The sequence below is a fragment of the Vigna umbellata genome, chromosome 5 (assembly GCF_029865625.1).
Source record: "Vigna umbellata cultivar VRB3 chromosome 5, Vumbellata_1.0, whole genome shotgun sequence".
Taxonomy (NCBI): domain Eukaryota; kingdom Viridiplantae; phylum Streptophyta; class Magnoliopsida; order Fabales; family Fabaceae; genus Vigna; species Vigna umbellata.
In genome coordinates this window covers 68,367,417-68,392,531 of record NC_142169.1, presented here as the reverse complement: position 1 = coordinate 68,392,531, position 25,115 = coordinate 68,367,417, and the positions used below count along the sequence as shown (strand labels likewise).

Genomic DNA, 25,115 nt, shown 5'->3' with positions numbered 1-25,115 from the left:
CTTTTTTAAATTGGTTTTATATAAAGAGTCATATAAAGTAATAAGAGTATCTGAAATGATTGCATGAAAACAAAGAGATATATGATTACAGTATATTGTAGCAGTTAAGTAAAATAATCCCTTTCAGACTTGTAATCCTTTGCTTTCTCCTTTTCTTTCCCGAGTAGCAGGATAAGAGTATCCTAAGTATAAACAAATGTAATAACATAGCTAGGATGTTGAAATTTGGGTTACTCAACCAAATCATTTTCTAAACCAAAGTGGAGATTGTTTTTGTGGGGACATGTGAAATTTGTCCAAGGGGGTTACTCCCTACACCACCCCACTTTGCTTCCTGCACCACCACATTTTTTTAAAATTCCAAAATTATCCTTTATATTTTAAAATATCCTACATCCCATCTCTTTTCTTCAACGGATGTCAACATCCGTTAAAGAAAAAATTCTTCCACGGACGTGCCACATCCGTTAACGGATGTGGCGACATCCGTTGCCTTTTTTCGTTTTTTAGTTTTTAGTTTTTTTATTTTTTTTGTTTTAAATTAATATATAAATATTATTTAATTATTTTAAAATTATTACTTAATTATTTATAAATTAATTTTATTTTATTTAATAAAATAATTATTATTAATTTTAATTTATGTATTATTATTTAAATAATAATTAAAAAATTTATTATAAATATATTAAAACGGATGTGCCACATCCGTTAACGGATGTGGCGACATCCGTTGCTTTTTTTGCTTTTTAGTTTAGCTTTTTTATTTTTTTTAAAATTAATATATAAATATAATTTAATTATTTTAAACTTATTACTTAATTATTTATAAATTAATTTTATTTTATTTAATAAAATAATTATTATTAATTTTAATTTATGTATTATTATTTAAATAATAATTAAATTTATTTTATAAATATATGAAAACGGATGTGCCACATCCGTTAACGGATGTGGCGACATCCGTTGCGTTTTTTTTGTTTTTTAATTTTTACTTTCTTAATTTTTTATATTTTAAATTAATGTATAAATATTATTTAATTTTTTAAAAATTATTATTTAATTATTTATAAATTAATTTTATTTTATTTAATAAAATAATTATTACTATTTTAATTTATATATTATTATTTAAATAATAAATAAAAACTTTTTAAAATCTATTAAACGGATGTGGCCACATCCGTTGAAGTTTTTGTTTTTTTAAATAAAAATAATAAACTAAAATATAAAATATGTAAATGGATGTTACGGATGTCAACATCCGTTGAAGGTGAAACGGATGTTGACATCCGTTTTATAGAAGGGCAAATAAGGTATGGGGAGGTGCAGGGAGCGGTTGGTGGTGGTGGAGGGAGCAACTCCCTTTGTCCAAACTATGGTTTGTTTATTAAATAATGGCCCATTACTTGTGTTTTGGTCTTTGAGCTCAGTGATAAATGATAGGCAATTGCTTCCTGCACACGAAGAAAACAATTTCTTTCCGCACCCCGTCAACTTTAATGGCCGTTCTACCCTCATAAAAGTCACTCCCAGCGAAACAGGATTTTTAGATTTCCAAAATAATATATTTCGAACGAAATTTTCTGAAACAGAATTTCTAAAACAATTTTTTAAATAAGATTTTCGATGGGGAGCTGTAACAGTGGCAATAAAGAGTATTTGAGTATTTTATTGTAGGGTGCACGAAGAAATTTGATGAGGTGCAGAAAATAATTGCATGAGTGATGTAAGACATTTTATTTTTGTGGCTGAAGATTTTGATCTGCAGCTAAAAAATAGTTAAATGACTAAAGTGTCTATAGGTGTTTTCAAATGATGCAATATTTATCGGAAAAAAAACATTCCAGAAATTTTTGTAATAAAATTTCTTATTATAGAAATATTTTCATAATATTTCTAAAGTAATATATTTTAAGACGACTTTGTATAATTCTAGATTGTTATTTTCGAAATAGTTCTATTAAATAAATATTGTTGTTAATTGTTGCTTTCTGACATGAAAGTGCAATGGAAAACTCTACTATTGTTAATTTGATTGTGCTTCGGACAGATAGGCTAAAAAATTCAATTTAACTATAAATAAATAAAACTTTATGAATTTTTAGAGCAACCATTTAGTTTGATGAATTTTCGTTTCAAATTATTAAAATAATTTTAAAAATAGAATAAACGAAATCATAACATATATTTGAAAATTTGAATAAAATTTTTCATATGAAAACAATAATAGTCGAACATGACAAAAAAAAAAAACTAAACTTTTCTTAAAAGATATTTAAAAAGAAAAAGTTTGAAAAAACGTATTTACGTAGAAAGTAAAAACAAATAAGAGGTAACATCAAATATAAAGGTAAAGTAAAATATAAAGTAAAAATAAATAAAAACTATCTGAAGTAAACAGGAAATGTAAATAACCAAATAAATCAATTTTTAAAGAGAAAAAAAATTAAATAGAAGACCCTTTTGTAAGCATGCACATAACTACAATTCCTTTCATCATTTTCAATTTTTTTTTCATTTTTAGAAATTCGGTACACGTTATTTTGTCGTTCTCGAAATCATCAAGAACTGTAAGATAATTTATGAAAGACATCTTCATTAATTAGCTCCTTATGTTAAAAAAGTGTTGTTAAAAAATTATTAAATGATGATTAAATTTAAAGTTAAAAATAATTAATTATTATATTGGTTAAATTATATATTATTTAATAAACTAAAGATGATTGAATATGTTTTTAATTTTTAAACTTAGACGCAAAATTGTAATGTGTTCACTCTTTAAACTTTAATATAATTTTGTTTAAAACTTTAAAATTGAATTAATGTAGCTCTTTTAATCAAAGTGTTAGATAAAATTAAAATTAAAGATTTTTAAAATATAAAAATAAAAGTAAATAAATAAATAAAATACAATAAAATGATCCGTAACATTCATTATTAACATAATGTTGACTATATAAACATCAATAGTAAATGGGATAAATTAAATAAATTTAAAAAAAATTGAAACTTAATTTTAGAAAGAGAAAACCTATGACCAAATTGAAAAAATTTAACAATAACCAAAGTATTTAAACCTATTAATAGAAATACGGGACCAAATATTTACTGCTAAAATAGAAAAGACCCACCATAGCTCAAAATATTTATCTGTTTATTCGGCTCAAGATTCAATCAATATCACCCTCCCAAATTTGGCAACTTCTTGCTGTACTTCCGTAGTATCAGTTTGTACTTCCATAAAATTTTGTATTTCAAATTATTAAATTTCGAATATATTTTTCATTTTATATTTTAAAATGTATAATTTAAAATATAATTTTTTGTATTTCAAAATACACAAAAATCATAATTACGTATTTCAAATAAAAATGTACTATGAATTATATGATTTAAAATATATTTTTATTTTTCTATTTAAAATATAAAATCTAAAATACAAACAATTATATTGTAAATTATACATTTGAGAATACGTAGATTTGTGAGACTGCAATAAGAAGCTGCCCCAAATTTTGGTGGGTTTTGTAAGCCAGGCCCAACTTCACAGTATTTCTTTGTTTTACAAATTGCACCAACCAAATAGAGCTGATCTTCTTATTATTTTTTATGACCTGACAAATGAAATAAATAAAAAATTCATTGAAATACAAAAAACAAAAATATGTTATAGATTACACATCTTGGAATACCAATATTTGTGGGTCTGCAGCAAGAATCTGCCCCAAATTTGTTTGGGCTTTTGTATGCAAGGCCCACCTACAGAGTTTTTTTTTTTTCATTTTGTATCAACCAAACAAAGGATGGACTCCTTTATTATTTCTTTTTATGGTCAGAAAAACGAAATCAATAAAAAAAAATCAATCAAACATGTCCTCATTGATTCTTTCATATTTGCAGTTGTATCCTCTTGAACTAAATCAATTTAAAGTGACCCAGTCTCTGTATAAAATATATAAAATGTTTTAAATGAATACTGAATATATAAATCAAATTCTAGATTTACAACAATCATATTATATTACAATGCAAGGTATGTTTATCCGCTGACATTTAAAAAAAAGATATTAAAATTCACTATGTAAAAAAAAAAACTGAAAAGAAGCGTTTTATTAAATAAAAACTATTAAAATTATTCTTGTTAACATTTTCCTAAAAATAATCATTGTAATCTATACAACTTGATATAAAAATCTGATAACTCTTTATGAATTTAGTTAATAACAAATTTCTTTATACTGTTTTTAATGAATCTATTATGGTAACGTATTCCATTCAAAGCAATTTATTGATGCATGAATTTAATATGAGTTGGGCCTGTGAATATGTATTTCCTAAACTGAAATGAAAGAGAGAATCAATGAGATATTATTTTTTGGTTGGAACTCGAAAGCAAACTGAAATGGTGCATGATGCACGATGCAGATGCAGTCTAAGGCATCCGTGCGAACCGTACCTTAAAACCTTTGCTCCATTAGATGCCTTAAGTATACTAAAAAGTAGATGGGAGTGTGAATTTAGCAACAGTAACTGCGAAGTGTTGCTAAAAATAAATAGGAAAGGCTTACACGTAACCACGCATCCGTACGAATTCCCTTAACAGTGACACTTGGATTCCTCCACTCACCACATTTCAACCATTTTTTCTCTCTTTCTCTTCTCCATCATTCATTCTCATTCATTCCAAAACCAAAACAGAACAAACAAATTTATGTCCCTCTCAGTCTTCTTTGACTTTCTCCTGTGGTCCCCACACCCCACCACCCCACTATAACCTAACCCATCACACTATGTCTCTCCACACATGCATCACTGTTCATATTTTCAGAACACATCTATTCAAAACCATTCTTATTCATGAAATGGTTGATGTTTTTGTGTTATGTAAAAAACCAAATAATTATAAAATTATGATGTCATAATTCCTCGACGGTGACAAGGAGGAGATGAATGAGGTTTGGAATTGTAAAACCGACAGACACACACTACAACCTTGAAATGAAATCTATGGTCTATTTTCTCCGGGTATCTTACGTAACGTATGACAAGATCCTTCTATGACCCTACTAAATATTACTTCTAATTTCTAAAATTGAAAATTTAACGAAAAAAAAAGAAAGATATGCTCTGTAGTTTACACCTGTCTTTCTCTTTCCTTACGGAAAAAAAAATGGTATTAGGTGCACCATTTCTCTCCATCCTTGCAAACGTAAAAAGGCAAACAGAAACTCCATTTCCGCTTTAGCACCTATTTCATCTTCTCACCTCGGTGAAAGCCCTTCAGGTAATGCATGCTTTATTATTATTCTATATCTTTCTTTTGCTTAAACTTTTCTTCTTTTTCTTTTTCTTAAATCTCGTTTACCCTTATCTGCTATTAGTTTCATATCGCTGTGATTCTTTTACGGATTTTCCCTTGGGGAGGTAATCAAGGCTGTTTCTTTGTTATCAACACAAATGACTTATTTTCTTTTACTTTTTGTATATTTCATGCTTTCTGTGATCATTTTACCTTTTTCTTGGATGGATGGATTGATTTGTTGAGATATTTGTGTGGATTTTTTGCAGGCTTTTACGGAAGGTGGGTTTTGGCTAAAGGGGGTGCTTGGATGTTGAGTTTATGGATGCTCATGTTCTTTTGTTGAATAATATCTTGTTTTGCCTCTGTCTTCAGCTTTTAATGGAACCAATCCTGCCCTCTTTTTTTCAAATGTAAAGATCGGGTTTTTGGTTATTCCTCCCCTCATTCTGGTCAAAGGGTCTCAACCTGGTTTTGAGATTTCTCAGGTAGGGGTGGAGGAGTTTCAGTTTTGTAAGTACAAGATCTTGATAAAAAAGGTTTTTGTAGAAAGGAAAAGTTGAGAATAAGATGGGCGAAGATAGTAATTCTTGGATTAGGAGGACAAAGTTTTCACACACAGTGTGCCATCGTTTGGATTCATCTAGATTAGGTCATGTTCCTATCGGCATTCAGTCAGAGCAAAAATCAAGCCCTGCCTCAGAGGTTCAGAGGCACCCCATAACGAACAAGCAGAGATCTTCGTCACCATTGCCCGTGACTTTTCTTTCTGAGGCCTTCAGGGAAGCTAGACATGATCAGAAGAGGTTCTCCACACCGAATCCCCAGAGAGAAAATAGGACTACGGGGAAGAAGTTGAACAAGGATTCTCCGGAGACTAAGGAATCAAGTTCAAAGTTTCCTTCCCGTAGTCCAAGTAAGAAGGTGAAGTCAAAGCACAGCAAGGATGCAGCATGGACCAAGTTTTTGGATAATGGTGGAAGCAAGATTACTGCTGTCGAAACAGCCGAAGAGTGGAATATTGACATGTCTCAGCTGTTTTTTGGCCTAAAGTTTGCTCATGGAGCACATAGCCGACTTTACCATGGTGTATACAAGGATGAATCAGTTGCAGTTAAACTCATTATGGAACCCGAAGACGACGAAAGTGGAGATTTGGCTTCTCGATTAGAAAAACAGTTCGTTAGAGAAGTTACTCTCTTATCTCGTCTTCACCATCAAAATGTTATAAAGGTGATGGCATTTTGTTTCTTATTTTGTATATGCTATTTACAAAGTATAAATGCATAGTCCTGATGCTGTCTTCAATGCCTTTTGAGTAAGGTAAGTGTATCTGTTGTTCTGCTCTGATTACCATGTTCAATTTGAACCTTTAATCATGTTGAAATATCAAGTTTTAAAAGTATGCATACTACCAGTTCATATTCATCTTTTCTCATTTATTTGGGTTTAATCGTGTTCATAGTATGATGTCGGGATTATTTACGAGGATGCTGATCTGTACCTGTTTCCTGGTGTGTTTTGATGTGAGTACAGTTCTCAGCAGCGTGCAGAAAGCCACCTGTTTATTGTATCATCACAGAATATCTTTCGGAAGGTTCCTTGAGGGCATATTTGCATAAGTTGGAGCACCAAACTATTTCTCTACAAAAGCTTTTAACTTTTGCCCTTGACATTGCTCGGGGTATGGAATATATACATTCTCAAGGTGTGATTCATCGAGACCTTAAGCCAGAGAATATCCTCATAGGCGAAGGTTGTCGCCTTAAAATTGCTGATTTTGGCATTGCATGCGAGGAAGCCTCTTGTGACATACTGGCCGATGACCCAGGCACATACCGTTGGATGGCACCCGAGATGATCAAACGTAAATCCTATGGAAGAAAGGTTGATGTGTACAGTTTTGGGCTTATCTTATCGGAGATGTTGACTGGAACTATTCCATACGAGGATATGAATCCAATACAGGCTGCTTTTGCCGTTGTAAACAAGGTATGACTCCTTTGTAATTGAAGTCATCAAGCTTTGTAATCAACATCTCAGTCCTTGCCTAATGTTTGTGTTATGTGGTGTTGTGATTGTTCAGAATTCAAGGCCAGTTATTCCATCAGACTGTCCAGCTGCTATGAGAGCTTTGGTTGAGCAGTGTTGGAGCTTGCAACCAGATAAGAGGCCTGAGTTCTGGCAGATTGTGAAGATATTAGAGCAATTTCAATCTTCACTTGCTCGTGATGGAACCCTTACTCTGCTGCCGAACCCTTGTTGGGATAATAAAAAAGGGCTTCTTCATTGGATTCAAAAGCTTGGCCCTGTGCATCAAAATAGTGGCCCTGTGCCTAAACCCAAGTTCACATGAATCTTTCAAGTGTCCTGGCTTTTATCTACACCAGGTCCGTTGTAATTATAAATCAAAGGTTTGTTTTTGAAGTTCTCTGAATGTAGTCACGTTATGACATTCATGTGATAGTAAATTGATTTTTAGGCTTGCACATAAAGGTGAGTTTTTTTTTCTTTCTTTTTACCTGTGTGCCTACACAACTTATGAAACTCTTGCTTCGTTTGTCAATCTAGAGACTTCATACCAAGAAATCTTCACCCTCTTCCTCTTATGAATGTTCATAATTCTTGTGTGGATGTGTTTCCCATAGGTAAAAAAAGTGTAGGATTCTTTTGGTGCTGCAAAATCTAATACTAAAATTCTTAAATCGAGAACCAAACAAATAAGATTAACACTCGAAAGATAAACCTTGCAAAGGGAGCATGATTCAGGCTCTGTAAAAATTAGTTATTACCTTATTACCAACTTTCAACTATAAAATTTCATTATTTAGACTTTTTTAAGGAAGGAGTGTGGAGTATTGTTAAGCTTGTAAATTTTTATCAAGAAGATATAAGAGATTTAGTTTCAGAATCGTTGCTTTCTGTTTTTTGTGTATTTATAAGAGTTATTCAAATAATAAAAAGTTGAATGCATTTGAAAGAAATTGATAAAAAATTTAACATATGTGATGACTTTATTTTTTTTAATTAATGAAATGAATGGTAGTTTTGCTAAGTGTTCAAAGTCTCATATGAAATAAAAAATAGTATTATATAGATACAAAGACTAATAAGGTTTTGAGTTAGAAGCCGTATATAGGTTTATTCATAACCCTAATTTTCCTATGTCTATTAAAAGAGGGGGAGAGAGATAGAAGGCAAGTTCGGTCCATAATATTATTATTGGTTTGGATCTGGGCTCGGATTAGGCCCGTGTATACTAAGCACTCTCTCCCTGGGCCCGATAATTCTTTTACACACTTGTTAATGAGTAATATGAAAAAACTAATTATTTCATATCATTCACTTATCTTAACTCAGTTTTTGGTTGTTATACACGTAATAAACATTTTTTAACCACTACAAATACATTTGAAATTTTAAAAAAATTGACAAAAAAAATCAAAGATAGTAAAATTAAATTTTAAAAAAGATTAGAGGAATAAAGACACGTTTCACTATTATTAAGTCGTATGTGTTACATTCTTCATAAACAAACAAATGTAACACATTCGCAAATTCTGTCAATCTTTTTACAGCTTCACATGTAGAAAATCAAGATATACTAAAATCAAGTTTGCACAAACATTCAGGCAAACGCAGTATAACCGAGTCCGACAAGAAAGGGTGTGTTTAACATAGTTTTCGAAATTTATTTTATACAATATTTTCCAAAAGCTAATTTTTAATAAAAAGGAAGTAGGAAAATCAAAAGTGAAAGCGTAAGAAATAATAAAATATACACAAAGCAACTCAAAAAAAGTTCTATTTTTTTCTTTTAGAAACTAAAATAAGCTTGCTTCGCTTATAGTATTCAAGTATTGTAAAAGAATTATCTTAAAAAATTACTGCAAAGAGAATAATGGTGTATTTTCTAATAAACGAGTAAGTATTTGTTTTGAACTATTTAGGTATATATGTGTACACCTAAGAAAATGAAATTATAACATTTTGAAAATGAATTTGATTAAATTGAATAAAGAAAAAATTATGTAAATTGATAAATCAATGAGGTTTGTAATATTCATTTGAGTTATTGCCTAAAATCTAATGATTTAATTTGGTTATAGTTGATGTGTGATTTGTATAGTTAGATGTGCAAAGCTGAGGAGCTGAGGAATTGGTTGAATTTGAATTTTTATGATCCATTTATTGGTGAAATGAGTTCGTAGTGAGCATTATTTTAGTGGATTGGGCCTAGATAATTTTTGGGATTGCTACTCGGATTTAATGTAAACAAAAAAATCATTATTTACTTATATTATTTAAATAAATTTGATATTTATGGTACTAATTTAATTTCATCTATTTGTGTGTGTATTTTTAATGTTTTTCTTAACTTGTGAATTGAAATAATCAGTGATAATTCAATTGTTTAATAGAATAAGTTGGATTGATGTAATTGACAATTATTTATTTGGTAATTATCCAATTTGTGAAAACAAATACTCAATCTTATTCACTTCCAAATCATGTAGATTTATATGGTAATATTTTTTTCCTCTTATTTTAATTTATTATTATGTTTTAAAAAAATTACGTGTACATCTCAGTGTAAATGTTTGTATTTGGCTATCTAAAACTTATTTGTTTAGAATTAGGTAGTTATTTATTTATCGGGTTTTTAGATATTTATACCCATCTATCTGTTATACAATAATTGATATATATATATATATATATTGATAATATAAATATGATTAATTGGTAAAAAAATATTTAATATCTCAATATACATTTTTCTCTTAAATAAAAGAAAAGCAAAGTTTTTTTTCAATAAAAAAAAATATATTTTGAAGTTTTCTCATATATACTCTGCACAAAGAATATGTAGAATTTAACCAGAGCTATCAAAACGGGTCATCCGGCCCGATTTGATCCGATCCACCACGGGTTGGTCATTTAGTGAGCCAACGCAATCCGACCCGACTCACCACGGGTTGGTGGGTAAACGGGTTGGCTCGCTAACTCACTTAATTACAATTTTTTTTAAATAAAAAAATTACAAACATTCTATAATTTAAATCTAAACAAATTTCACTCCCAACATGGGTGTTTAATTAATTTTGAAAATAAGGAACTTAAATAATTATTTCAAGAAAAACCAAAATAATAAATATTTTTTTATAAAATTAAAATTAAAATTAAATTTTAATAAAATAAATTTAGGTAGGTGGGTTGGTGGGCTAACCGACTCATCACGGGTTCAACCCGCATGAGCCGGATTTAAATGAACCGGATTGAAATCTGACCGGTATAAAAAAAATTCAATTTTTTCGAACCCAACCCGACTCAAACCCGTGATGGACCGGATTGACCCGCAGGTTGTGACCCATTTTGACCGCTCTAAATTCAACCATCCTTATTTTCTCTGTAAAGCTTTAACTCTAATAATTTAATAACCTTGTGCAGTTGTAAAAGTAGGTAAAAGTAGGTAAAGGTAAAGAGTTTAGCTTATCTTGGTGTACATCTATAATAAGTCAATAAAAAACTATGAGTATTAACTTTTTTGTTTAAGAAAGTTTGAAGTTTTGTTTATAAAATATTTGGACAACTGTTTCGAAAAAACAATCAAAATAATGCTTAAGTTTTGAGTTTAAAAAAGAATTGTGGAAAGACCACTTTTACTTTCCCAAAAAAAGTAAATAAATTTTGTAAGTTGAATAACTTATAATATTATTTTCTCTGTATCCTTATCTTTTAAACTTGTCTAACAAGTGGGGGGAGAGATTTAAGTGACGTTTGGACTAAATAATTAAAGTTAATACATTATATACATAAATTTCTTACTACTTTCCAATTTCGTTAAACGGTTTTCTTTTTCTTAATTAACCTTTTGGTTCATAGTATAAGATTGTCTTATTTCTCACTTCTATCAAATTGTTTTTCTTATATATATAATTTAGTTTTTAAATAAAATGCGACAAATAAAATGTTATTCTATTACTTTCCCTTAAAATAAAAATGTCGATTTATTGATTTACATAGATGGCATATTTTTATTTCATAGGATTGTATTTTATGTGTAAAAGTTATATGAAGAGAGATGTTGTTTTATTTTACATGGTTTCTGATATGTTATGTTATTTTGAAGATTTTTCTATTCTTTGTTTTAATATAAGAGATTTATAAAAAAAACACGTTTTTCTAATTTTTCTTTCTTTACAATCCAATGCCAGTACAGTTTTTTTAAGTTAAAAAAACATTGTTTTCATTACGATAAAATCCTGTTAAATATTCCTAAATTAAATCACGGCGCCCCAATAAGATTTCATTTATTACGTTTAAAACTTGTAACTTTGATTAAACGTGCTTTTATTTATTCTTTTAAAGAGTTTCAGTCATTTTATTATGTTATGTAAAACTTATATTTAGAATTTCTTTTATTTTCCTTTATTACTTATATTTGAGTTAAAGTAATTTAAATAACTATAATTTATTGTATGGTTGATTTTGTTTTACGTCACACCGTGGCTTCGGTCTTACCCAACTATAAACAGGCTTTAATATGTTTTTATTTGTATAAATATTATACAATTTTATCTATTTACTTTAATTTTCTGTTTATCATTCAAATAAATAAAAATAAAACTTCACCGTTTTTTTATTTTATTTATTTAAACCATATATCTTCTATGTTTTTTTTGTTCTGATTTATTTTTTCTTATGTTCTTCTCTATACTTCATTTCTATAAATGTAACTAACCTTTATTTAGCAATTGTTTTTTAATTTAATAAAATGATATAAAAAAAATTTAAGTAGTAGGACCGGTGTCATGATTATATTTATAAAAGGGATCAATCAGTGATTTAAAAAAGAACGACCCATATTGAGAGGAATTTGACTCTTGAAATATGCAACGTGCTTTAAAAAATAAAAGGTAAAAATAATAACTGTTAAGGTTACAAGAATTTTATAATTTATATATTTTTAATTTTTTAGACTCTGAAACTATTAAGGAGAAGTATATTTGATAAACTAAACTATTTGAAACCCTAAACACAAATTGCATGAATGATTTTTTATTTCCTTGGGGTCAGAGAATGACGTATAAAGATGACGTCATACACATGACTTCATATAACTTGCAACAGTAAAAGTTAAATGCTAGTTGATATCTTTAAAGTTAAACTTAATCAATAAATACAAAATATTATGAATTCACTCTCTGATAATTTATAAGATATTAATCAATTAATAAATTTGTAATTACAGAGTTTTATTAATTTTAAAAAATCCAAACACAATTTGATAAAAGAACCTTTAAAAAGTTTTAACACTCAACGCGTCTCCTAGTTATATATGAACGTAACGTTCTTTAACAAAATAATAATATAAACTTAATAGAAAAATAAATCAGTAAATATGTCAATATTATTTAAAAAAAGAAAAAAATATACTACAATCAGAAATACAATTTTAATAAGTATATTATGATTAAGAGTTTTAGAAACTTAACACAATTCAAAACCTACATATAATTTACAAAATCATATACAATTTAAAATATAATTTTTGTAATGAATATAACATGATTAAATACAATTTTAAATACTTTAGAAAATTTAAAACTCAAACATAATTTTCATCCATCAAAATTTAAATACAAAAATTTCGTGGTTCTTTAGTTTAGCATACATAATCACGAGATCCGTTTTAGAAAATTTTAAAAATAACAATGACAATGTTTTATGATTAAGTTAGAATTTTATTTCACGTCTCTCGTGACAAATATTTTTGTTTTTATATGAATACGTATTTAAATTTATAAGATTTCAAATATCAGAGTATCCTTTTTTTTTAAAAAAAAGCTTATTTGAATACTACCAAATTCCGCTGTCTTATACTTTTTATGATTTTAATTAACTGTCATATTCTTTTAATAACTTTTGATGAATATCACAGAACTTTTTTTTATTAACAGTTTTTTTTTTAATATTTAATAATTCCAATTAAAAATAACCTTTTGTTCCTCCTCGCTTCATTCGTTGAATACGCATTTGACTAAAATGTATTTGCACATCGAAGCTTTTAGGTTTGTCTAGATACCATGATTTGAAGATAGTTCTTTTTACCCTTCTTTAATTAGTTTGATACAATGTATTTATTTTCGGAAATTGATTAAAGTTAATGAATGTTGTAAGACAAAAGTTAATTATTGTGTCTTGAAAAAGAGATTAATCAAGAATCAACTTTAAATTTAACTTTGATTTTATAAAATTCAGTTTTTAAGTGATATTTACATTTATTTATTTATTTATATATTATGAAATCTATTTATATTTAGTTAATGTTAAATTTTTAGTATATCTTTTATTTTCACGTTAAAATAATATACATTAAATATCAAATTAAATATTAATAGATGATATGATAATGATATATCATCACATATTTAGTTTATAATAAATTTTAATTTTGATATCATATTAATAAATAAATTTAATATATAATTTAATTTTATAAAATTAATTTATAAGAAGAAATTTATTCATCGCTTTACTTTTATTTTACTTAGATTTTCAACAAAGAAAATATTTTAAGTAAAAAAATTTCATTTAAGCCATCCTAGTAATTGATTTCACGATATTTGAATTATTGGTTTTGGCGTATTGCGTCGTCTCCTGTAGAGAGTTAGCATCTGATAACCACAACTTTTTTTCCAACTGACAAACGATGTTTGCCCTGCAACCACATAATCTCATGAAAAAAATCAGAAGGTGGCCCATTGAAAGTCTCAAAAAATTCCCTCGTGTTTCCTTCATATAGTCACAAACGTCAATCTATACACATTTTTGCAACTAAAAAAGTCCTCTAATAACTCAATTTGTTCACCAAGACTCTACTTTCGTAACCCTTCATGCACTTATCACGGCAAATGTGAAACTTTTATATATATATATCCTGCTTACCAAAAGTGTAAATAGTTACAAATATTTTGTAGAAGTGTATCCAAGTGACTTATAAAATTAATAAGATTGCACTAATCTATGTATTATAAATTAGTTTTATTTTTAAGTAAGATAAAATGACACACATTAACATTTTTTTGACATACCTAATAAGAGTAAAATGATCTTAAAAGAGTAAATTTTTGTAGATTTTTTTTAAAAAAAAAGAAAAAGTAGTGTCAAATAAATATAAAAAAATTATGTATGTCAAAATATCATTTTTTATTTATTTTTATGGACATGAGATTTATAACAAATACTTAATAAATTATTGAAAAAATGGAACTATTTAACTTGATAACTTATCGTAGAAATGATAAGAGGTCGAATCAAGTATAAGTAATTTCTAATTGTTTTATTTAAAAAAACATACTCTTCTTGGGATATAAGTGAAAACACATATACTAAATTTCTTTATATATGCAAATATTTATGAGTATTCATAAATTTTTTTATATTTTATTTTTAAAAAGTTAAATAAATTTATTTAAAGTCAAAATTTTAAAATATAAGCTTAAATTAATGAAAAAAATTTATTTTTTCTAAAAAAAAATTAAATATGTTGTGCCAAAAATATAAATTTTAATAAATTAATATTTCATAAAATAACTTCAATATTATTGGTCTAATAATAAAAAAATATAAATATATAAAATCAAATTTTAAATGATTATTATATTATTAATATCTAATAATTTATTTTGATCATTTAAATTTAAGAAAAAACTTAATTAAAATTCACTAGAATAATTATTAGATGATATCATGTATATGTTTGATACCATAATATCCTCGCCTGTCCTATCATGACAATACTCATTAGCGTCTGCAAACAAATATTCATTAAAAATGTCCATTATATATGGGCACAAATTATTTTATCATTCCTACTTATAGTGTTTTAAATATTATTGAGAATAAACATTAATGTAATGTTAATCAACTTATAGAATAGAATATTACATTGTTTTTCTTCAAAGTGAGAAGAATAAGAAAGGTAAAAACATTACAAAAATAATCATATACTTTTTTGTCTGAACTTTAAGTATAAGTTTGTGTGAACTTTAAGTATAAGTTTAACCAGTACATTAAAAAAAAAAGAAATTTAAACATTATAGATGGAAAAAACTTATAACTCTGTTATTTTAAGATTTTGAATTAGAGAATAATGTATATATCTTATATGTATTTAGCTCATATTATATTCAATCTTAAAAATGTGCCAAAGATCCATGATTTTCTACTAAAGTCAACCTAAATTTAGAAGAAAATATACTTACAAGTAATCTCACTAAATCATTTAACATATATTTGAAAGACTATGTATACATACATAATAGAAGGAAAATGTGGTTCAGCATGTGATGAATTTCTTTAGGTAGGGAGGAACGTGTCCCATGATCCAATCGTGTTTGTGTGACTAAAAAGGGAAGTGTTGAAGAAACAAAATTTCATTATTAAGGAAAAGAAACAGTGAAACTTAAGACATAGCCAAAGCTAGCTGGGTCCACCTCCCAATCTCTGAACTTTGATCAGTAGCATCTAATAATATTATCTTGCTTTTCAAAAAGACATTAACGATTCCAAACAATTGACATCATTATATCAGAAGCGTTCTCTTTTGTCATGGGAATGAGCATCTGAAATTACCACACCAATCTGCTGCTGCCACGAATAATACTGATATGGAGAACAACCCTAGTCCTTCCCGAGTTGATAGAAAATTCATTGAGAGGGACAGAAGAAACCAAATGAAGGCTCTCTTCCGCAGACTCAACTCTCTTGTGCCGCATCAAACATCAAAGGTTTTCCCCTCTTTCACTTCTCTCAGCTGCTTACATACATTTTATTCAACCAAATATATTGTGCAGGAAACGGTGCTAGTTTCACAACTCTTAATATTTGTGCATTAAAAAACTGTATTATCAATCATTTGCCTTTTTATTTTCTCATTTCTCTTCAAATTCATATTTCTATTTCCATAGATATTACTCTTTTATTTTAATCTGTTGTAGGCGGTTTCACTGCCGGATCAGGTAGAAGAAGCAACAAACTACATAAAGAAATTACAGATGAATATGGAGAAAATGGAGAAGAAGAAGAACAAGCTACTAGGAATAGAAAGACCAAATGTGAGCACGAATGGAGGAGGAGAGAGAGTAGGGTTTAAATCTCCACGGATTGAGATCCGACAAATGGGTTCAGCCGTAGAGGTTGTTCTGATAACTGGGTTGGATTCTCAGTTCATGTTCAGTGAAACCATTCGTGTTCTTCATGAAGAAGGATTAGATGTTGTTAACGCTAGTTATAATGTTATCCAAGATGCAGTTTTCCATTCAATACACTGTCATCAGGTCAGCTCAAATTTCATCTTTCCTTTCCGTATATGCAACTGGGAACATTCTTATGAATACAGTCTCAAACCATAAACCATAAATCGTATCTGATATATAAAATAATAATGATGAAAACATGTCGAGTTATATAATAATTTTTCCAATAACTGAGTCTGACTGCATTGTTCAGGACGAGAAATTTGCCAACGGAGCTGCTAGGATATCTGAGAGGCTAAAGAAATCCATCTACGAGTCTAGCTACTGTGCTTTTTAAATTTTCATTATTATATATTTAGTTTTTCTTCTATTTCATTTATATATAGTTTTTTTTAATCCTTTCTTGTTGTTTTTATTTATCTGTGTTTTACTTTTCTGTCTGTCTTTTTCTCCATCTGTTCAACCCAAAATGGAAGGTGCAGCTTTAACTTTTACCAGGGTTTAAGATGCGCAAATTTGGTATGCCAGCTGTAATTTGAATTAAAATTAAAAAAAAATCTAAATTAGTGATGAACCATTGATTGAAATTTTTCATAAGTTATGAACAAACTAATCTATTTATATATTTTTTTCATGTCGAATATAAAAGAAATGTATTTTTATATCAAATATTCATAAAAGAAATATAATAAGTAATTGATCATTCATATAAAAAATTAATAAAAAATACTAATAATCAGGAATGAATATAGATATTTACTCCAGAATTAAATATGAGAATTAATAGAGAATACAAAATAGAGTTGCAATTTACCAGCCAGCTAGTAAGCAAATGCATATGCTCTGATTCTTGTCTCCATGTTTTACGGAAAGTAGTCTTATTTTAGTGTGTCAGGCAGACCCTGTGAACCAATGATGGACTTACAATATTACTGTAAACTTTTTCTAAGGAAGAAAAACAAATAATACTTTTACCAGTTTTTATAATTTAATTTTTCGCTAAATTATTTTTTCATGTTATTAATTTGCTTAAATAAAATTCCAATCTCGCGCATTTTTATTTATTAAAAGTGAATATGCTATGTTTTCCGTTGGAGTGAATTCAGAAATTTCTCTACAAAGATTTACGGACTCATTTTTCAAAGTACTATTTTTTTAAAGTTTGTATCTATTGTCTTTAAACGCCCCTTTTTTAGTTATTTTCCCTTTGAATATAAACAATTTTTTATTTTTTATTAATATGCATACGAATTTTTTTACAGATTTTTTGTATGCAATAAGGTCATGGTTATTGTCAATCTTAACAGGTGTACATTAAGTATTGGGATACAAAATACTCATATTTATACACATAAAAAATGTTACGAATGGTAAGTAAATATTTAATGAGTATTAATGAATAATGCGTTATAATGCTTTATAGATAATTTAATAATTATTTATAAAATAATTTAATAATTCTTTATAAACGAATTGATATTGACAAACCCTAATATTTGTTAAATACGAAGATACACTAATGAAGAATAAACATGTCTAGAAAGAAAATATATTTGTTTCTTTTTTATTATTTTGATTTAGTTTTGTGTTAATTAACTTTTTGAATGTTATCTTAATGTTCAGTAAAGATTACAGAATAGTTTGAGATTACAGAATAGCTTGAGTGTTTAACGAAACAATGTTAAAGTTCGACATAGATTTCTTAAAAAATAAAGAAAAATGAGGAATGAATGGCTTTTTCTTTTTCTGAATTTAGCCCGGAACATAGGAATTCAAAGAAAAAACGAGGCCTCATTTCTGAAAAGATATACCAGATTCGACGTCATCTAAAAGAGTTTGGATCAGGACCCAATTGCTAATGTCAAATATCTCTAAAATAATGAAAATATTCATCTGGACAATAATTTTAAAAAATAAAAAATTAATACTTTTAGAATATAAAATCTCACGTAAAATAAATCAAGATATAAAAATAAATTTATACACATAACTTAAAATATTTTTATTATAAGAAATGTGATTCAAAACGGATAATATCTTATAATATATATATATTAAACCTAGAAAATACATTTATGAAATTATGTTTTAAAAATTTCATTCCAAAAATTCTATTAAAAAAATGTAATTATAGATTTTTTTGGAAAGCATGTTTAGGAAAATTCCCAAAATATATAGTTAAAAGGTCATTTTAATGAAGAACAAAATTGTTATTTCAAAATTTGAGGAGGTGCAAGAAATTGGGGGATTCAGGAAGTAAAACCCGAAAACCTAAGGTTGTATTAGTTCCGAGTCCAGCCCACGCATACTACAAGTAAATAAAGGAATTGGCAAGGGCAAACACGTAACAAAAACATTGTATAAAAGCTACTTTCGACACTAGGGTTTCTCACTCGTCTTCTGCTCTCTGAGCACGCCAATCTGTTCCTCAGATTCAACCCTTCGCATTGAGCCAATGGGAAAAGCATTCGACGTGGGAGCCGTTCCGTTCAACTCCGACGGCTGGGGACCACCGGAAACAGCGGCCGCCGGCGGTAGCAGCAACCTTCCTCTCAACGTTCCCTTTGCCCCCTTCTCCCGTTCTGACAAATTGGGCCGCATCGCCGACTGGACCCGCAATTTCAACAACCCGACCCGCTCCAAGAACCCCGCAGATTCCGTCTTCGACTTCACCAACGATGACTCCTTCCCGGCCTCCGCTGACGACGACGCCTCATTCCGCCTCGTCGATGGCAAGCCTCCACCGCGCCCCAAATTCGGCCCTAAGTGGCGTTTCCAGCAGCAGCGTCAGCTTCCGCAACGCCGCGACGAGGAGGTCGAAGCCCGAAAACGCGAACAGGAGAAGGAACGCGCACGTCGCGATAGGCTATACCACATGAACCGCTCAAACCCTAACGCGCCGCGTCGTGAAGCCGCTGTTTTCAAATCCTCTGTGGATATCCAACCGGAATGGAACATGCACGACCAGATCCCCTTCTCCACGTTCTCTAAACTCTCCTTCACCGTTCCCGAGCCTGAAGACCTTCTCCTCTGTGGTGCTCTCGAATACTACGATCGTACCTACGATCGCATCACACCCAAAAACGAACGCCGCCTGGAACGTTTCAAGAATCGGAACTTCTTCAAGGTCACCACTACTGACGACCCTGTTATACGCAGACTCGCGAACGAGGACAAAGCCACTGTTTTTGCCACCGACACTATTCTCTCCACTCTCATGTGTGCCCCAAGGTCTGTATATTCGTGGGATATTGTCGTTCAGCGCGTTGGGAACAAGCTTTTCTTTGATAAGCGTGATGGGTCACAGCTTGATTTGCTTTCCGTTCACGAGACCTCTCAGGAGCCACTGCCTGAGGCTAAGGATGATATTAACTCTGCTCATTCGTTGAGCGTTGAGGCTGCCTATATTAACCAGAATTTCTCGCAGCAGGTTCTGATCAGGGATGGGAACAAGGTTACTTTTGATGAGGCTAATCCTTTTGCTAACGAGGGTGAGGAGGTTGCTTCTGTGGCTTATAGGTATAGGAGGTGGAAGCTTGATGATGATATGTATCTTGTTGCGAGGTGTGAGGTGCACAGTGTGGTTGATGTGAATAAGCAGCGGTCGTTCCTTACTTTGAATGCTTTAAATGAGTTTGATCCTAAGTATTCGGGTGTGGATTGGAGGCAGAAGTTGGAGACTCAGAGGGGTGCCGTGTTGGCCACTGAGCTTAAAAACAATGCGAATAAGTTGGCTAAGTGGACTGCTCAGGCTCTTTTGGCTAGCGCGGATATGATGAAGTTGGGGTATGTGTCTAGGATTCATCCCCGTGATCATTTTAATCATGTGATTTTGGCTGTGGTAGGGTACAAGCCCAGGGACTTTGCAGCACAGATCAATTTGAATACTGCTAATATGTGGGGTATTGTGAAGTCTATAGTTGATTTGTGCATGAAATTGAACGAGGGAAAATATGTCCTTGTGAAGGATCCGTCCAAACCTCAAGTTAGGATTTATGAGGTTCCGGCTGATGCGTTTGAAAATGACTATGTGGAGGAGCCACTTCCGGAGGATGAACAAGCTCAGCCTCCGGCGGAGGGTACTGAGGAGGCAGAATCTGGTACCACCAATGATGTGGAAGATAAGCAGATAGACGTTCAAGCTTGAGAGGTAATTTAATTTACTTCATACCCAATTTTTGGGGGTTAAGAAGTTGCGTACTCTGTTCTCCGACTCTTCCATCAAGTTCAGATTTTTTGTTTTCTGGGTTAATTGCTTATTACGAAGATATATGGCCTTTTTGTATTTGTTTTGGATGTAATAGTGGTATGCTAGCCTTGCTTTATTACATTTGAGTTGTGCATGCTGATTTCAGTTCGTATCTTTTTATAATAGAGTTTTCTAGTCATTGTTATTATCCCTTATTATTTATGTGATATTTATTGATGATCGAAGTATCTATTGCATGATTTCCTTGTGATGTTCCTGTTTCGAATAGTAATGTTCAAAGATATTATAGTGACATTGCTAGTATTAGTATCGGACTGCTGCGTTTAAGTTGGTTGAGTATTGGAAATACCTTTCTCGTGTAAAAGAAAATTTCATGAATTCCTAGTGATTAAAATTCTAAATTTTACTTAGGTTCGGGTCATTTGGGATTCTACTGGTAGGAGCTTTCTATGCATCTTTACTTATTCGATTTAATCTCTTGAGATGAGGACAACGGTTCGGCAGTCTGCTATACATTTAAGACGTTGTCAAGACTATCCCTCAAAACATCATAACGTCTGTTATATTGTTATTTAGATTGTTAGTTGAATCTAAACTTAAAATGTGAAGATTTGATACAAAAAAATTTTTAAGCTTTGTTTTTTTGTCTGGCTGACCTTAACTCTCATGATATATATCTTAGCCTTCCAAGTTCAATTAATTTTTATTGAAGTCTCTGCAGCCATCTTAATAATTGTTTGCTAAATTTAAGTTTCAATCGATTTCATTTTATAAACTGAGTTTGAAAAACTAAATTGTGTGTTGCTTTCGAGTGAAACTTAATTATTAGAAAAAGTGGTAATTGAAGTATCATATGTTACGCTCTTATTTCGTTGTCATTTTGTATTCGGCTTTAGTATATTAAATGGTTGTAGATCGATAATCAATGCAGTTCGAAATCGTTAGATGTTGCAGAAGTCTTATTTTCAATCTTGTATTCGGTTAATATTATTTACTTATGCATGAGATGATTCTTGGGGTCGGTGCAGGTCATGGATGAAATGAGGTTCTTGGGGTTGGTGCAGGTCAGATGTGTATCGGAGCTGATGGCCGTTCATTTGGGATCAGATCACCACATTTTCTTTGTCGGCCAAAATTTTGCAATTAACTTTTTTGAATCAAAAGTTACCATTCGAACTGAGTTTTTTTTATTTTTTATGCTACCTTGTTTATGAAGAACAGACCTTAGCTTTTTACATGGAATCACCAAATTTCTAAATTGTGATTGGCAAGTTTAGTGTGTCATCGGTCTAAAGTCGACTAAATTAGTATTAAAAACATACAAAACAAGCTTTATATCTGGTAATTTGTTTGATAAAATTATACATGCTTTATATTTGTTTGATACAATTATACGAACTAAGGGTAATAAAAAAAAAAGAAATAATTGGATTAATGAGAATTTCCTTGTAATAACCTACATAAATAGTTAAATATAATCCATTAAGAAATTTTGACTTTATTTTTCCATTACCAATAAATAATTAATCAAAATAAGAATTATTGAGATTTTTTTTTGTCTAATCTTTGTTCTTCTTTTACTTTAAATTTGGAATCATTATTTGAATTCTTCGTTTTTTTATACAATTTCTTTAGTTATTTCTTTTTCAATTCACAATTAGAGCTGAAACTCCTTTCTATCCCTATAGAAATTATAGAAATTGATAATAATAGAAAGGTAAAAGATTTATTATTTCAGATATATGGTTAGTTTATAGAAATTTAGTTCATCTATGATATAACATCAAAAGTACACTAAAAGAAGGAAACGTGTTTGGTATCTTATACTTCTTCTCTTACTAAATAAAAATTACTGGTCAGTATATGAATTTGTCATGGTGTTAGGAATTACCACCTTAGAACGACATTTTAGAAGTTTTACTTTGGAATCTAAACTTAAAATGTAAACGGTAAATTAATCAAGAAATTAAAGAACATGTTTTTTTTTTAATTCTATGTAAGAAATATAAATTGCTTTTCGGGTTAAAAGGTGATGATTTGATAGACTTTAATAATTTTGTTAGTGCATCCAAACAAAATGAGCTATCATTATATTATATTTTAGCTATGTAATATGCCATAAGAATTCATTTAAAGTTTTTTTTAGTATATTAAAATATTTATTAATTCCGTCACAATTAAAAAGTAGGTTTAGAAAATGATTTTAACTTATTCAATTAAACTATTTCAGCTAAATTTTTTACTTATAAAACTTTATATTTCTATATATATAACTCTTTATATAAAGTAATATTCTCAATTTTGTCACATTTTATTTTAATAATATAATACTATTAAAATAAAATATTATATGTATGATAACAAAATTACTAGATGAAAACCAATGTAAAAAAATGTAAAAAAAATAAGACCTATGTAAGTAAGTTAGAATACAAACTAATGATATATATAAGCATTTTAAACATTATATACATGATACATATATCACACAAAAATGATACACATATCACACAAAATAATACATTATATTATTTTATGGTGCTTCTTCTTGGATATTTCTTTTTTTATCCCTACACCCCATCCCATAAAAGTGTTATTTCCCAAATTACCCGTCATTAAAAATATAATAAAAGTACTTTCACGTTTTTATTTTTAATGTTTTTTAGATTGAATTTTCAAAAAGATATTTCAAAACTCGGACGAATAACTCCAGAGGGTCACTCCCTCCACCACCAGGTTGTTCTCTGCATCTCCCCAATTTTCTTTATTTCCAAAACTGACTTATTTAAATATTTCTTTTTATTTTTATCTAATCTCACTCTGTTTCATTCTTCACTGTGTTGCACCCTCTACACCCCATACCACAAAAAAACTCTAATCTAATTCCACTTCCGCACTCGTTCGTTGTCTACAAGGCGTCCACCACTGCCAACGTTGCACCGACGCTGACGCCTCGGCCTGCTTGTCCAAGCTCCTAGCCCTCAATCCCACTGTCACTAACAATGACAACATTCGTGGCGTGTTCGTGCTCAATTCGATGTTGTCGCCCGTTGGAACTTCCACTAGAGGTTTTCCTGTCTGCTTTCTCGTCCAAGACCAAGGGATGAGATACGAAATCTAAATTGGAATCGGTTTCTTCGATCGGATTTTCGCGGCGCGGTTGCCGCCTCGAGAGCTTCGTTCTTCGTGCCACGTGGGAAAGGGGAGGAGACGTTGGAGGTTCAGAATTGGAAAAGGAATAGCGACGCTTGGGCGCATAGAAACAAGCGTAGAGTGGCAGTCTCGTGGCAATGCATTGCGCGTTGAGTTGATGCTATTTTGAATTGTAAAAACTAAACTTCTGGGTCTCTACCTTTAATTTTGTTTTTGGCTGATGAATTGTTGGTTGGGATTGTGCTTCTTTGAGTGTTGAGGTGTAAGTCATGAATTGGTGAGTGATGTTCAATTTTTTTGCTCTTGCCCTGATTGGTATCGCAAGTGTAAATTACAGAGCGATAGGAACTGAATGGTTAGTTTTGTTTTTCTGAATTGGAAATAATCAGTAAATAATCGTTCAAAGTCAAACGGAGATTCATATCCGTTGATTTGGATAAAATAGGAATGAGGAGGTGCAGGTGTGGTGCAGGGAGTAACACTCATAACTCTAATATCAGCCCAATTAGATGCTCTTGGACTTCTTAACACCGCAAACAAATAAGGGTGTTACTCCCTCCACCCCCACACGTCTCTTCCTCCACCTCCCCAATTTTCTAAAATGCCAATTATATCCTTTTAAAATGACAATTATATCCTCAAAAGTTAAAATTTTTTATTTTTATTATTTTAATATTTTAATTTATTTAAAACTTCTGATTTACTTCCCTCTGCACCTCTTCCTCTCTTCCATTTTCGTTTACCTTTCTCTCTTCTGTTAAGCTTCTTCTCCACCTATAACAAATTCATATTTTAACAAATTCATATTTTAACAAAATTATTACGTTTAAAAACTAACCATATATAACATTTAAAATTATAAATTTAAATATAAATTACTGTAAATAAAATAAACAAATAAAATAAAAACGAAACGTAAAAGGAACACTGCCTCTGGACGGATGACATCCTTCAACGGATGTCAACATCCGTTGAAGGCAAAACGGATGTCGACATCCGTTTTGCCTTAAACGGATGTCGACATCCGTTTTGCCTTAAACGGATGTTGACATCCGTTTTGCCTTAAACGGATGTTGACATCCGTTGAAGGATGTCATCCGTCCATAGGCAGTGTTCCTTTTACGTTTCGTTTTTATTTTACTACGTTTTGCGGCTCATGCAAGGATTATAGGCTTGGATATTA

At 30.0% G+C, this 25,115-nt stretch overlaps 3 protein-coding genes across 3 annotated transcripts; all 3 read left to right on the top strand.

Moving 5' to 3' along the window:
* Positions 1 to 5,129: 5,129 nt before the first annotated feature.
* Positions 5,130 to 7,900, top strand: LOC124846687 (serine/threonine/tyrosine-protein kinase HT1-like). Its single transcript, XM_088091805.1, has 4 exons — positions 5,130 to 5,290; positions 5,575 to 6,538; positions 6,842 to 7,297; positions 7,392 to 7,900. The coding sequence occupies exons 2-4, from the start codon at positions 5,876 to 5,878 to the stop codon at positions 7,659 to 7,661; spliced, it is 1,389 nt and encodes a 462-aa protein (XP_087947931.1). The 5' UTR covers positions 5,130 to 5,290; positions 5,575 to 5,875; the 3' UTR covers positions 7,662 to 7,900.
* Positions 7,901 to 15,878: 7,978 nt separating this feature from the next.
* LOC124846689 (transcription factor bHLH162-like) lies at positions 15,879 to 16,939 on the top strand. The gene is made up of 3 exons (XM_047324006.2): positions 15,879 to 16,101; positions 16,312 to 16,650; positions 16,823 to 16,939. Exons 1-3 carry the CDS (start codon positions 15,982 to 15,984, stop codon positions 16,904 to 16,906), a joined length of 543 nt encoding a protein of 180 aa, XP_047179962.1. The 5' UTR covers positions 15,879 to 15,981; the 3' UTR covers positions 16,907 to 16,939.
* Positions 16,940 to 18,957: 2,018 nt separating this feature from the next.
* Positions 18,958 to 22,037, top strand: LOC124846686 (eukaryotic translation initiation factor 3 subunit D-like). Its single transcript, XM_047324005.2, has 2 exons — positions 18,958 to 20,719; positions 21,808 to 22,037. Exon 1 carries the CDS (start codon positions 19,025 to 19,027, stop codon positions 20,714 to 20,716), a length of 1,692 nt encoding a protein of 563 aa, XP_047179961.1. The 5' UTR covers positions 18,958 to 19,024; the 3' UTR covers positions 20,717 to 20,719; positions 21,808 to 22,037.
* Positions 22,038 to 25,115: the final 3,078 nt, after the last annotated feature.